Source organism: Heterodontus francisci, chromosome 23 (genome assembly GCF_036365525.1).
Source record: "Heterodontus francisci isolate sHetFra1 chromosome 23, sHetFra1.hap1, whole genome shotgun sequence".
NCBI lineage: Eukaryota > Metazoa > Chordata > Chondrichthyes > Heterodontiformes > Heterodontidae > Heterodontus > Heterodontus francisci.
The window spans coordinates 2211231-2226493 of record NC_090393.1 but is presented as its reverse complement, the minus strand read 5'-3'; the positions used below and the strand labels follow the sequence as shown (position 1 = coordinate 2226493).

The 15263-nt window shown below is 40.4% G+C and overlaps 1 protein-coding gene across 11 annotated transcripts in view; it reads left to right on the top strand.

Moving 5' to 3' along the window:
- Positions 1-15263, top strand: part of dnah10 (dynein axonemal heavy chain 10) — a 323633-nt gene that overhangs the window by 145767 nt on the left and 162603 nt on the right. For all 11 annotated transcript variants that reach the window (XR_010977212.1, XM_068054492.1, XM_068054489.1 and 8 more), the window contains 8 exons: positions 1463-1686; positions 2238-2507; positions 5093-5276; positions 5376-5510; positions 8176-8328; positions 11788-11976; positions 12410-12556; positions 14035-14226. Coding sequence is in view for 10 of the 11 variants with exons in the window: in XM_068054492.1 (XP_067910593.1) it covers positions 1463-1686; positions 2238-2507; positions 5093-5276; positions 5376-5510; positions 8176-8328; positions 11788-11976; positions 12410-12556; positions 14035-14226 (1494 nt within the window). In the remaining variant the exon portion in view is untranslated. The remainder of the gene's footprint in view (positions 1-1462; positions 1687-2237; positions 2508-5092; positions 5277-5375; positions 5511-8175; positions 8329-11787; positions 11977-12409; positions 12557-14034; positions 14227-15263) is intronic.

Genomic DNA, 15263 nt, shown 5'->3' with positions numbered 1-15263 from the left:
TACAAAAGCAGGGAAGATATGCTGAACCTTTATAAAGCTCTAGTTTGGCACCAGCTGGAGTATAGCGTCCACGCTTTAGGAAGGATGTGAAGGTCTTTGAGAAGGTGCCATAAACCATATTTACCAAAATGGTTCCAGGGATGGAGGATTTTAGTTACAAGGTCAGGTCGGAGAAGCTGGGGTTGTTCTTGGAGCAAAGGAGATTGAGGGGAGATTTGATAGAGGTGTACAAGATTATGACAGGCTTAGATAAGTTAGACAAAGAAAAACGGTTCCCATTATTTGGTGTTACAAGGACTAGGGGACACAGATCGAAGATTTTGGGCAAGAGATGCAGGGGGAATGTGAGGAAGAACCTTTTTAAGCAGCAAGTGGTAAGAACCTGGAACTCGCTGCCAACGAGGGTGGTGTAAGTGAAGACAGTCAATGATTTCAAAAGGAAATTGGATGATCACTTGAAGGAAATAAACTTGCAGGGCTTCAGGGATCGAGCAGGGAAGCGAGGCTAACTGGATTTCTCCGTGGAGAGCTGGCAGGATAGGAGTCTCATGTGGAGCATAAACACCAGCATGGATCAGTTGGGCTGAATGGCCTGTTTCTGTGCTGTAAAACTCTGTAATACTTGTCATATCTGTTGATTTACCAGCAAAGACTGAAGTGGGATGCCCAGCAGGGGCTTTCACCTTGTTCCTGGGTTGATGGAAGTAGTGTTTGTAGTAAAGGGTGTCAAAAGGTTAATCTGGAGAGAATGTAAAGATTACTGCCCACCAGCATGAGGTAAGAGATCATGTGGGAGAGACTCGAGAACAGTTGCAGCATCGCTTTTGAAGGAGACACACAGGCTAGTGTGGAGTGTATGTAGTTATTATGCAATAAAGATTAATGTTTAAATAGTACAGTCTAAGAACCTCTCTGGCTAGACTCTATATGGTGGCAGCATAAAGAATCAAATATATAACAGTATTCACCTGTGTAATTATCCCCCTCTTAGTATTTGAGAGATGCTTACATTACTGCCGTCCTACACCGTAATTCCTGCTGAACTAATTAGACTTCACTGTCAGTGAAGGAAATCTTTTATGTGACCTTGGATCAGCACACCAGGATGCTAGGAGAAAGTGTGTGTTCTGGAATCAGGAATTGTGTGTGTGTTAGGGGAGGATGTTCCTGCTTGTTAAAGTATGATGTCACACTTGAGTTCTGTTTTGAAAGTTTTAATTTCTTGAGAAATCAATGACATGGTGCTGCTGCACAAGCAGGTCCTCTGTTAAGGGTGATCAGCGATGCCAGGTACACGTTCCTGTCTTTAATTGCTATGCTCTAAATCTCTGCCTCCTCTTAACTCTATTGGTGGAAAAGAGAGAAGTTGTCACCCGTAAAATAATTAGTGAGTTTTTAAATTATCATTGTGATAACTTAGTACAATCAGGTCTGTGAGCTGATTCGCTGTTTAATGTTTCAGATGTTCGATAACATTGCGTCATTGAGGTTCCAAGTGGGTAATGAGAATGAAACATTGGCAACAGCAATGATATCTGCTGAAGGGGAAGTGATGGAGTTCAGGCAGGCTACACCTGCAGAGGGACGGGTTGAAGATTGGATGACTGCAATCCTGGCTGAAATGAGAAAAACGAACCGTCTCATTACAAAAGAGGCAATCTTTCGATACTGTGAAACCATGACCAGGTGAGCACAGTACAAGGACTGCTTTTTAATGTAATTTTATCTGTTTTGCTTTATGGAAACACAACATTCTAGTTTAACTGGACACGATAACAATAGTTCTGGTTTGGGAATGTCATTATTCGCTGCATGAAAATCCGGAGCTGTGGTGATTCTTGGTCAGTTCAATACATAGTAATACAAAATAAATGCCATGCTTGCCCACATCTGTGTGCTGTCTTTCTTGGCAGAAGATAATTTCTGAATACTGTCTTCTGCACTCCAATCTTCTCATATCCCTGGCAGCATTCTGTTTCAGACAGCCCTCGACTGCCTGTTTGTGTTTTAAATTTCTGTAAGACTGTCACGGTACAGACAATAGCAAATCGGCAACTAATTTTACACTCTGCTGATTCTTTTTCCCCATTTCTGACTGTACCTCCCCCCACTCAGTATTACTGGAGACTGCAGTTAGATTGTTGATTTTATTATTTTAAGAGTAAATTATTGCTGCCTGAGCTGTGAAGTTGACCAATCCCTCCAGGGAGTAAGCTGCTTTTCCTTCAATCTTCCAGAAATGACTGGATGCTGGTTTTTGAAGGTATGGTCGTCCTTGCTTCTACCCAAGTCTGGTGGACATGGGAGGTTGAAGATGTTTTTCGAAGGGTTAAAAAAGGAGATAAGCAGGCCATGAAGAATTATGCTAAGAAGATGCACCAACAGATTGATGACCTGGTTACTTGCATCACAAAACCACTGAGCAACAATGATCGTAAAAAGTATAATACAGTACTTATTATTGATGTACATGCCAGAGATATTGTGGATACATTTGTCAGAGACAGGTAAGGTAGTCACTGGTGTTTGAGCTTAGATGAAATACTTAAATGTGTCATTTATTGTGAAACTGAAGACCACAGGGTTGTGTTTCCTCTGCTCCTGCTTCGCTGGCAGAACGGATTCTTCCCTTTCATTTTTCGTAAAACTTGAGCCTCACACATTTACTAGAGCAAGGGCCATTTAGATCTTTCAGGTGAGCGCGGTCTGCAGTTATGACATTGATGGAATACCTACTTCAGGGAAGAGAAAGGTGATTTACCGCAGCTCCCTGTGACATTATGAACAGGTCTACAGTATGTAACTTTGTTGATTTCTCATCATTCCAATTCCCATTATTCTTTTTGCCTGTGTGTATAACACTGCTGTATTTGGGCAGGCAAAAAAAGCATTTCCAGGACAGGACGCCTGTGGAATGACTTGTGTTACAACCTCAGTGAGAACGTTAAGGTTAAAAATACGAGATATGAACCCCCAGAACAATTTAAAGAATTACATGACAAGATTTCATGTTTTAAAACTTATAACAACTAAACTGAAAGAAATCCCTATTAACTAAATCATACTTTGTAAGTAGATGATACCCCAAATCACAAATAAAGTTATTTTCTTTATTTATTAAAATATTGAAAACCTCACATCAAACTTATACATTGCATAGTCCTCTTTGAAGGTGAAATCTTTGTGGTTAAAAATCCCAAACTCCTCCCAGTTGCAATGTGTTGGATCTCCCAGATCTTTCTCAAAGTCAGTGTCCTCTTCACTAACTTCTCAGAGCACTTCTGACCTGGATATAAGATGATCCTTGGTGATCCAGTTAGTTTTTTCGCTTCTCCGCGAATCACGACTTTGAAATCAGGTTTAAGTCTTTGCAGCCTTTTGCTATATCAGTTTTCCTGAGAGCAGGTGTTCCCCTCGCCCCCCCCCACCCCCACCTTTGAGGCTGCCATTGCTAGTTTTCTTCCTTTCTCACAGCCTGCTCTGTGGCAGCAACCACTGTTTTCCTATTTGACAGTCTGTCTGCCTTCAGAAAATTTGTTAAATTTATTTGGAATCAAAAGTCAATAACTTTTCCAATATGCAAAGTCCAGAAGACTGGTTTCAGCAGAGCCACCCAGGCTTTTCATTTTTTTCCAGCTGTTAGCAGCTGCCATGTACATTGGCATCCCCAGAATCACTGACCCCTTGTTTACGATCCAAAAGCCTGGGAGGGTGAAACCCATTGTTCTTCAGGTGTTATATCCTTGCAGTCTCTGTTTTTCAAAAAAATCTTTGATCTGTACTCTCTGTTGTCTTGGTAAGCAAACTTTATGTCTTGTCCACAAGCAGAGTTGATGTGAGGTCACCTGACTACTTTGATTCCATCTTAAACTTTTAAAAATCACAGTTTTTATAAAATTATATTACAAAGTCCAGAATTCACAACACTTGCAACCTGGTTTACCAACCCCACTCCCCTCACAGAAAATTCAACACCCCATAAATTATTAGACTTTACATCTTGTACTATTCTTAGGATTTATTTGCAGATTTATTTATCATAGAGTCATAAAGTCATTTATGGCATAGAAGGAGGCCATTCAGTCCATCGAGTCTATGTCTATGGATAGTATTCCACCAGACTCATGACTTGTGCCTTGTAGATGGTGGACAGGCATTGGGGAGTCAGGAGGTGAGTTACTTGCCACAGAATTCCCAGCTTCTGACCTGCTTTTGTAGCCAGAGTATTTATGCGGCTGGTCCAGTTCAGTTTCTGGTCAATGGTGACCCCCAGGATGTTGATTGTGGAGGGATTCAGCGATGATTATGCCATTGAACGTCAAGGGGAGATGGTTAAACTCTCTCTTGTTTGAGATGGTCATTGCCTGGCACTTGTGTGGCACAAATGTTACTTGCCACTTCTCAGCCCAAGCCTGGATATTGTCCAGGTCTTGCTGCATATGGGCACAGACTGCTTCAGTATCTGATGAGTCGCGAATGGTGCTGAACATTGTGCAATCCTCAGTGAAATCCCACTGCTGACCTTATGATAGAGGGAAGGGCATTGATGAAGCAACTGAAGATGGTTGGGCCTAGGACAATACCCTGAGGAACTCCTGCAGTGATGTCCTGGAGCTGAGATGATTGAATTCCAACAACCGCAACCATCTTCCTTTCTGCTAGGTATGACTCCAACCAGCAGAGAGTTTTCTCCCTGATTCCCATTGACTCCAGTTTTGCTAGAGCTCCTAGGCCTGAGTGCTTCTAGGGTTGGAAAACAATCAGCCAGGGCTCCAGCTCCTGATCACTATCGACTCTCTGCTGGGATATGCATAGGCATTAAGTGAGAATAGGATCAGGAGCTGCTGCAAGGCTCCCACTCCCCTACCCCGTAGTCAGTCACTCACTGTACTGGCTCAGACATGAAAGCCACTCGACTTCTCATGGAATTCTATCCCAACTCCAGTCAGTGTCTTCCGGTCAGGACAAAGAAATTTGATGAATTAAAAAAAACAAAATTGTGAATAAAGTTGTTGATTTCATTTTTTTCACTTGATTGCTGGTTATTGTAATTTTACATTGGCAGCTAATGCGCACTTTTACTATTAATCAGTATAATGGATGCCCGAGAGTTTGAATGGGAGAGCCAGCTTCGCTTCTACTGGGAGCGGGTGCCAGATGAGCTGAGAGTACATCAGTGTACGGGTACCTTTGACTATGGTTACGAATACATGGGTCTGAATGGTCGCCTGGTGATCACTCCTCTCACAGACCGTATATATTTGACACTGACACAGGTACCAAATCTAACAATGTTTTGGCCATAAAAATATCAAAAGGGAAAATATTGTTTAGTGTCACTTGCTCACAGCACAATTTGTCTTATTTTTATTCAGGCATTGTCCATGTACCTAGGGGGCGCACCAGCAGGACCAGCTGGTACTGGCAAAACCGAGACAACGAAAGACTTGGCTAAGGCTCTTGGATTGCTTTGTGTTGTAACAAATTGTGGGGAAGGAATGGATTTCAAAGTAAGGATTTATAATTGTCCTTTGCTATATTTCAGATTTGATAAAGAACCACAGTTATTAATTTGCTTTACCTACTGGATTTTAACTGGAGGCTTGGAAAAGTGTCCTTTGGCTCCACAAACCGATTGTTCATTTTGCATCTTACCAAGTTGCTCTCAAGAACTTAGCTGTAATTTTTTTTTTCTTTCCAATAACATTTGATTTTCTCCCCTTTCCATGGTCAAGTCTCTGTGCTGCATCTCTTAGCTGAGAGAGCCTTCTTCTAAGTCATTTATATAAATTGTAAAAAGTTGAGGCCCCAGTACAGATCCCGGTGGCGCACCACTCTTTACATCTTGCCAACCAGAAAATGACCCATTAATGCCTATTCTCTGTTTCCTGTTAGCGAACCAATCTTCGATCCATGCCAATATGTTAACCCCTACACCATGAGCTTTTATTTTCTGCAATAAGCTTTGATGTGGCACCTTATCAAATGTCTTCTGGAAATCTAAGTACAATACATCCACCAGTTCCCCTTCATCCACGGCACATGTAACTCCCTCAAAGAACTCCAATAAATTGGTTAAACATGATTTCCCTTTCACAAAACCATGTTGACTCTGCCTGATTACCTTGAATTTTTCTAAATGCCCTGCTATAATGTCTTTAATAATAACTTCTAACATTTTCCCTAAGACAAATGTTAAGCTAACCGGCCTGTAGTTTCCTGCTTTTTGACTCCCTCCCTTTTTGAATAAAGGAGTTACATTTGCTATTTTCCAATCTAACGGAACCTTCCCTAAATCTAGGGAATTTTGCAAAATTAAAACTAACGCATCAACTATCTCACTAGCCACTTCTTTTAACACCCTTGGATGAAGCCCCTCAGGACCCGTGGACTTGTCAGCCTGCAGCTCCAACAATTTGTTCAGTACCACTTCCCTGGTGATTGTAATTTTCTTGAGTTCCTCCCTCCCTTCCATTTCCTGACTTACAGCTAATACTGGGATATTACTTGTATCCTCACTTGTTACTGGCAAGGCTGTCAGTGCCTCCCAAGATTACCAAGCCATTGACTTTCCCTTCCTGTGGGTTGCAGCTCAATGCATCTCCACAGTGCCACAGTTGAAGTGGAGCTCTTGTCCTATGGGTGACATTGGCAGTGAGCTTACATCATGTGTTCTCTGTTGGAGTTTTAAAGTGTCCAGTGTTGAGCCATCATTGATTAGCTCCAATATACAAACTGAAAAGGTAAGCGAACAGTCTGAGCTAGTGGTACTCCTCTGGAAAAGAGTCTGTTTAGAGGTAAAAAGGGAAAATAGGTAAATTGGAAAGGAGAATTGTCAAGTGAGAGAGTGGATAAACAACAGGAAATATTCAAAGGTAAGGAGAAACTGGACACATTTTCTTAGAGTAAAACTGGTACAATAAAAGCTGAATTTCCTTAGATGAGTCGAGAAATTCAAATGCAACAAGAAGCGTTTGGCAAATCCAGAACTAATGCTGCCATCTAACATCAGAAACGCGCCATTGGGGAAGATTTTATGTGATATATTAATAAACTGTACACCTGTATTATTATTATTATTATCTGAACGGCGATAGATTGGGAAAGGGGGAGGTGCAGTGAGACCTGGGTGTCCTTGTGCACCAGTCGCTGAAAGTAAGCATGCAGGTGCAGCAGGCAGTTAAGAAGGCAAATGGTATGTTGGCCTTCATAGCAAGAGGATTCGAGTACAGGAGCAAGGATGTCTTGCTGCAATTATACAAGGCCTTGGTGAGACCACACCTGGAATATTGTGTGCAGTTTTGGTCTCCTTATCTGAGGAAGGATGTTCTTGCTATGGAGGGAGTGCAGCGAAGGTTCACCAGACTGATTCCTAGGATGGCAGGACCCACGTATGACGAGAGATTGGGTCAATTAGGCTAGTATTCATTAGAGTTTAGAAGAATGAGAGGGGATCTCATAGAAACCTACAAAAATCTAACAGGACTGGACAGACTAGATGCAGGAAGGATGTTCCTGGTGGCGGAGGAATCCAGGACCAGGGGTCACAGTCTAAGGATAAGGGGTAAGCCATTTAGGACTGATTGAGGAGAGATTTCTTCATCCAGAGAGTGGTGAACCTGTGGAATTCTCTACCATGGAAAGCAGTTGAGGCCAAGTCATTAAATATATTCAAGAAAGAGTTAGATATAGTTCTTAGGGCTAAAGTGATCAAGGGATACGGGGAGAAAGCCGGGAACAGGGTAATGAGCTTGGATGATCAGCCATGACCATATTGAATGGCGGTGCAGGCTCGAAGGGCCGAATGGCCTACTCCTGCTCCTATTTTCTATGTTTATAAAGTATCTGTTTATGATTTTGATATACTTGGTGCCCAGAGAAAATCTCTGTATTTGAAAATGCAGGCTTGGGCCTGTGTTCTGCTCTGTGTATTTGTGTTAATAAACAGTTATCTAACAAAGCTAAGGCCTTTAGGATTGCTACACTTTGTTCTAATAAATATACATGGGCAATATGTGACTTCAGTCCCAATGTGGTTGACTTTTAGCTGCCCTCTGAAGTGACCACAACCACCTTCGCAGGCAACCAGGAATGGCCAATAAATCCTGGTCTTGCCAGCGTCACCTAATCTGAGAATAAATAATGATAGAAAAAATCTTGCATCTTTTCTTGTAGGCAATGGGGAAAATCCTCTCGGGGCTGGCTCAGTGTGGTGCCTGGGGCTGTTTTGACGAGTTTAATCGTATTGATGCTGCTGTCCTGTCAGTTGTGTCGTCACAAATCCAGACAATTCGCAATGCACTCATGTATCATCTGACCAGATTCCAGGTAAGAACTGTGGTTTACTCTTTCTGCAAATTTTAACTTTACTAGAGGTTCAGCCCTCCTGTGTTTGCAAACCACCCAAATAAGGCAATTCTTGTGCTGCTATTTAGGAATAAGTGCAGAGCAGAAGTGGCATGTTCTGGAAATAAGCAGATGATCCATTTCTGTACAACAATCTATCTCTGTACAGTCTATCTCATTGTACAACAATCTATCTCACTGTACTGTCTATCCCATTGTACAATCTATCTCACTGTACAACAATCTATCTCACTGTACTGTCTATCCCACTGTACAATCTATCTCACTGTACAACAATCTATCTCATTGTACAACAATCTATCTCACTGTACTGTCTATCTCACTGTACTGTCTATCTCACTGTACTGTCTATCTCACTACTGTCTATCTCACTGTACAATCTATCTCACTGTACAACAATCTATCTCACTGTACTGTCTATCTCACTGTACTGTCTATCTCACTGTACAATCTATCTCACTGTACAACAATCTATCTCACTGTACTGTCTATCCCATTGTACAATCTATCTCACTGTACAACAATCTATCTCACTGTACTGTCTATCCCACTGTACAATCTATCTCACTGTACAACAATCTATCTCACTACAGTCTATCTCACTGTACTGTCTATCTCACTGTACTGTCTATCTCACTGTACAATCTATCTCACTGTACAACAATCTATCTCACTGTACAGTCTATCTCATTGTACAACAATCTATCTCACTACAGTCTATCTCACTGTACAACAATCTATCTCACTGTACTGTCTATCTCACTGTATAATCTATCTCACTGTACAACAATCTATCTCACTGTACAGTCTATCTCACTGTACAACAATCTATCTCACTACAATCTATCTCACTGTACAGTCTATCTCACTACAGTCTATCTCACTGTACAACAATCTATCTCACTGTACAATCTATCTCACTGTACAACAATCTATCTCACTGTACAGTCTATCTCATTGTACAACAATCTATCTCACTGTACAATCTATCTCACTGTACAGTCTATCTCACTACAGTCTATCTCACTGTACAACAATCTATCTCACTGTACAATCTATCTCACTGTACAACAATCTATCTCACTGTACAGTCTATCTCATTGTACAACAATCTATCTCACTACAGTCTATCTCACTGTACAACAATCTATCTCACTGTACTGTCTATCTCACTGTACAATCTATCTCACTGTACAACAATCTATCTCACTGTACAGTCTATCTCATTGTACAGTCTATCTCACTGTACAACAATCTATCTCACTGTACAACAATCTATCTCACTACAATCTATCTCACTGTACAGTCTATCTCGCTACAGTCTATCTCACTGTACAGCAATCTATCTCACTGTACAGCAATCTATCTCACTGTACAACAATCTATCTCACTGTACAGTCTATCTCATTGTACAACAATCTATCTCACTACAGTCTATCTCACTGTACAACAATCTATCTCACTGTACTGTCTATCTCACTGTACAATCTATCTCACTGTACAACAATCTATCTCACTGTACAGTCTATCTCACTGTACTGTCTATCTCACTGTACAACAATCTATCTCACTACAGTCTATCTCACTGTACAGTCTATCTCACTGTACAGTCTCTCACTGTACAATCTATCTCACTGTACAACAATCTATCTCACTGTACAGTCTATCGCACTGTACAACAATCTATCTCACTGTACAGTCCATCTCACTGTACAACAGTCTATCCCACTGTACAGTCTATCCCACTGTACAGTCTATCTCACTGTACAGTCTATCTCACTGTACAACAATCTATCTCACTGTACAACAGTCTATCCCACTGTACAATCCATCTCACTGTACAGTCCATCTCACTGTACAACAATCTATCTCACTGTACAACAATCTATTTCACTGTACAACAATCTGTCTCACTGTACAACAATCTGTCTCACTGTACAGTCTATCTCACTGTACAACAATCTATCTCACTGTACAACAATCGATCTCACTGTACAGCAGTCTATCTCACTGCAACAATCGATCTCACTGCAACAATCGATCTCACTGTACAACAATCGATCTCACTGTACAACAATCGATCTCGCTGTACAGCAGTCTATCTCACTGCAACAATCGATCTCATTGTACAACAATCGATCTCACTGTACAGCAGTCTATTTCACTGCAACAATCGATCTCACTGTACAGTCTATTTCACTGTACAACAATCTATTTCACTGTACAACAATCTATCTCACTGTACAGCAGTCTATCTCACTGCAACAATCGATCTCACTGTACAACAATCGATCTCACTGTACAGTCTATCTCACTGTACAACAATCTGTCTCACTGTACAACAGTCTATCTCACTGTACAACAATCTGTCTCACTGTACAACAATCTATCTCACTGTACAACAATCGATCTCACTGTACAGTCTATCTCACTGTACAACAATCTGTCTCACTGTACAACAATCGATCTCACTGTACAACAATCGATCTCACTGTACAGCAGTCTATCTCACTGCAACAATCGATCTCACTGTACAACAATCGATCTCACTGTACAGTCTATCTCACTGTACAACAATCTGTCTCACTACAACAATCTATCTCACTGTACAACAATCGATCTCACTGTACAACAATCTGTCTCACTGTACAACAATCGATCTCACTGTACAACAATCGATCTCACTGTACAGTCTATCTCACTGTACAACAATCTGTCTCACTGTACAACAGTCTATCTCACTGTACAACAATCTGTCTCACTGTACAACAATCTATCTCACTGTACAACAATCGATCTCACTGTACAGTCTATCTCACTGTACAACAATCTGTCTCACTGTACAACAATCGATCTCACTGTACAACAATCGATCTCACTGTACAGCAGTCTATCTCACTGCAACAATCGATCTCACTGTACAACAATCGATCTCACTGTACAGTCTATCTCACTGTACAACAATCTGTCTCACTACAACAATCTATCTCACTGTACAACAATCGATCTCACTGTACAACAATCTGTCTCACTGTACAACAATCGATCTCACTGTACAACAATCGATCTCACTGTACAACAATCGATCTCACTGTACAGCAGTCTATCTCACTGCAACAATCGATCTCACTGTACAACAATCTATCTCTGTCAGCTGTCTGTATCACTGCAGTTTGTATATTGAGTGCTTGCTAGACGATGCATGATGAGATTTAGGGAAGCAACACAGATACAAAACAATTGTCTGTGTGCTTAGCCTGACTTGAAAATTTGATTTCATGTGCTGGCTTTACAGAGACTATCCAGTTTTACAAATGTGAGCATGATGTGATAATCTGTTATTTAGGCATTCACACTTCTTATTATGATGCTGACATCTTGTCTATTTTTCTTGCATTCTCCCTGATTTTATTCATGTAGTTTGAGGGGCAGGAGATTTCTTTGGATAGTCGAATTGGTATTTTTATCACCATGAATCCTGGTTATGCTGGGCGTACAGAGCTGCCAGAATCGGTGAAAGCTCTTTTCAGGCCTGTAGTCGTCATTGTCCCTGACCTTCAACAAATATGTGAAATTATGCTTTTCTCGGAGGGGTTTCTTCTGGCAAAGGTAGGAGGACTGCAAATTTGTAATTCAACACCCCCGAACCCCCACCATTGAGTTTTAAGTGGAAGTTCATTTTGTCAAGAAATATGTTACTTAATTGCTCCTTTTAAAAGACTGGAAGTGAAAAGTCACATTATGAAAAAAATAAAAATTACATTGAAACCAGTTCATTGATATTTATTCATTTGAATGTAGCATTAATTTTATTTATTTAATCAACTTTATTTATTTACTGGTTGACTACATTTTAGTAGTTATTATCAGAAGCTTGACTGTGTAAATAGAATGCTTGAAAAAAATTTGATATGCATGTACATATGTATATTTTTTAAAATGCTGGAAAATAAGCATTTAACTTAATACTTTATTAATTTTAACTGGGAATAATCTACTCTAATTCTGTTAAATATTTCACACTGTTTCCCGTAAAATATAGATCCTTGCGAAGAAGATGACAGTGCTTTACAAACTGGGAAAGGAGCAGCTTTCTAAACAACATCACTATGACTTTGGACTTCGAGCTCTCAAGTCTGTACTTGTCATGGCTGGTGAATTGAAGAGAGGGTTCCCTGATATTAGTGAGGTAAAGAAGGTTTTAGGCTTATGGTATTAGTGGCAAATTGGACAGGTGGATTGGCGACTAGCTTTGCAACAGGAAACAGGTGAGGATCAAAGGAAATAGCTCCATCTGTGGAAAGTAACAAGGAGAATTTCATCAGGGCACGGCTGGGCCTCAATACCTTCAAGGAGATTATATTTTGTAAAATATAACAATTGCCGATGACTGGTGTACAGCAAAGGAATAGAATTCAAACAGATCTGAATTAATTAATTAGTTGGGCTATGGGGCAGAAAATGTCTTTTGTTGTAGAGATCAATCAATGAGGGGCATCCAACAGCAAAAATGGAGAATGTCTGGTTACTAACTATTGATTGAAAGTTTCCAGTCAGCATAAAATCATTAACACCAAAGTCGAACTTATATAAGGTGCATCTTGGAGACATTTGAACACAAGTTGAAATACATTATTCTTGGGCCTGGTATGTACATCACTAGTAGGACCATATTTTTTGGGTATATACCAATGTATGATCAATGACAGGAAAAGACCTACTGGTCCATCCAACAATTCCCAGGCAGGCATGATGCCTTATGTATTATAATACAGACATGCCTCACCCAGCCGGGGCTATTGGGTTGCCTAGAGAGGCATAAAAATCAGATTAAAAACAGGACCAATAACAGGCTTTCTTCAAAGACAGGAGATGAGATGAATTGACACAATGGATTTCTCAATGTCTTTTAGAGATGCAGGAAAGCGAGCTGGGTTGTGGTCTTCTTGCTTCACCACTTCTTCAGGCTAACTTTATCAGTCGCTCACTCCAGAAGGTAAACCACACTCTGACTGCTACAACCAAAGGCTTGTGAGTTTTCTGCCCTCTCAGGTGCGCGTTGCTGCTGCTGCTGCTGCTGAGGAAATTAACAGGCACAACCCTTGATACCATCTGTGGATATTGTGGTCCTTTGTCTGCTTGCTACCCTTCTCCAAAAACCGTCTGATTGAGCTCCTTTGTTTCATGCCAGCCTTCCACACACTGACTAATGTTAATCTTTTTTATTGACGGAGTAGGGTATCAATAATGTTAAGGCCAAAGCAGGATTTAGAGGGCAGTCATTGTGCCTTTACTCCATGTTACTCATGATGCAACTCCTCCTGCACTTGAATCAAGTAATGGGCACCACTTCCTATCTGCAGCCACAGCTCCTGCTAATCCTCCTATGGCCACATTACAGCTCCAGCCTTGTGAATAAAGGGACTGAGAAAGCCATTACATAAGAGGAGAGAGAGGTCATGGTTTTGCCATTAGAGAAGCCATAAATCCCTTCTCAGTGTGTTTGTAACTTGGAGCTGCCTTAGGCACAAACTGAACTTTGTCAGCATTTAATTTTTTTTCAAGCTTTTTTCGGTGCCGCACCATGTACAGTTTTACAGTTTGTGTCAAGCATGTCTGAAATTATATCAAAAAAGTCTAAATATCTCACTTAATTTGATTTGCTAGGATGTGGTATTGATGAGGGCATTGAGAGACATGAATCTTCCAAAGTTCATCTTTGAGGATGTTCCCCTCTTCCTGGGCCTCATCTCTGACTTATTTCCTGGTCTGGACTGTCCTCGTGTCCGTTACCCAGACTTCAATGATGCAGTAGAACAGGCGCTTCTGGACAACCAATATATTTTATTGCCAGTACAGGTAAAGTCTTCTTTCAGTATATTATCCCTTTAGATCATTGTGTTTTTTAAAGAGTGTTGGCAGTTAAAAAATTAAATCATGCTCATCAGATATCTCAAACGATAGAAGACATTGTGATGAGCACTATTCTCAAAGTCGCTTAATGAGCCTGTGTTAAGATTATGTCGAACAAGCTTGGCGTAAGTGTTTTAAATAGTGCACTAAGATAAGTGGTGGAGGTACTCAATATCATGAAAAGTTTTGGTAGAGTAAAGAGGGAGAAACTGTTTCTATTGGCAGGAGGGTTGGTAACTAGAGGAGACATATTTAAGTTAATTGGCAATAGAACCAGAGGAGACAAGGAGACCATTTTTCATGCAACAAGTTATGATCTGAAACACTGATTTAGTAGCAAACTTCAAAAGGGCATTGGATAAATATGTGAAAGGAAACATTTATAAGGATGGGTTTGGGACACGAGAAGGGGAGGGAGATTAATTGGTTAGCCCTTTCAAAAAGCTGGCAAAGGCCTGAGGGGCTGAAAGGCCTGCTTGAGTGTTGTAACACTCTGATTTTAGGAGCTGATACTAATTTATACTTTATTAAATGTTGTTAGGGATTTCATGGACAAATATAGTTTGTACAATCTGAAAAGAAAGTTCCTTGAGGTATGGGAATAAGTGCTCCATAATGTGTTTTTATATATATATATATATATATATATTTATATATAATATATAATATGAAATGGAGACTAGGCAGGAAACAGCTGCAAAAACGTGACCGTAAAACTTTTGATTCTATTACAAATAATAATTGGTGATTTTAAAGGAGGAGTAAATGTGTTTATTCCCCTGTGGCTTCATTTAGTCGAGATGTTACACACTCACTTTAATATTATGGAAAAAGTTAACACCTTAGGAAAACTTTAAGGTTTGTCTGCTGTTAACAGTAATAGTAATTTTTAAGCTATGAATTTGTAGCAGAGCGAATGCTTTCAATCCAATGCTTGTTTCCTCCTTCCTGTTGCATCAGTGTAAAGAGCACATTAGAAGGTT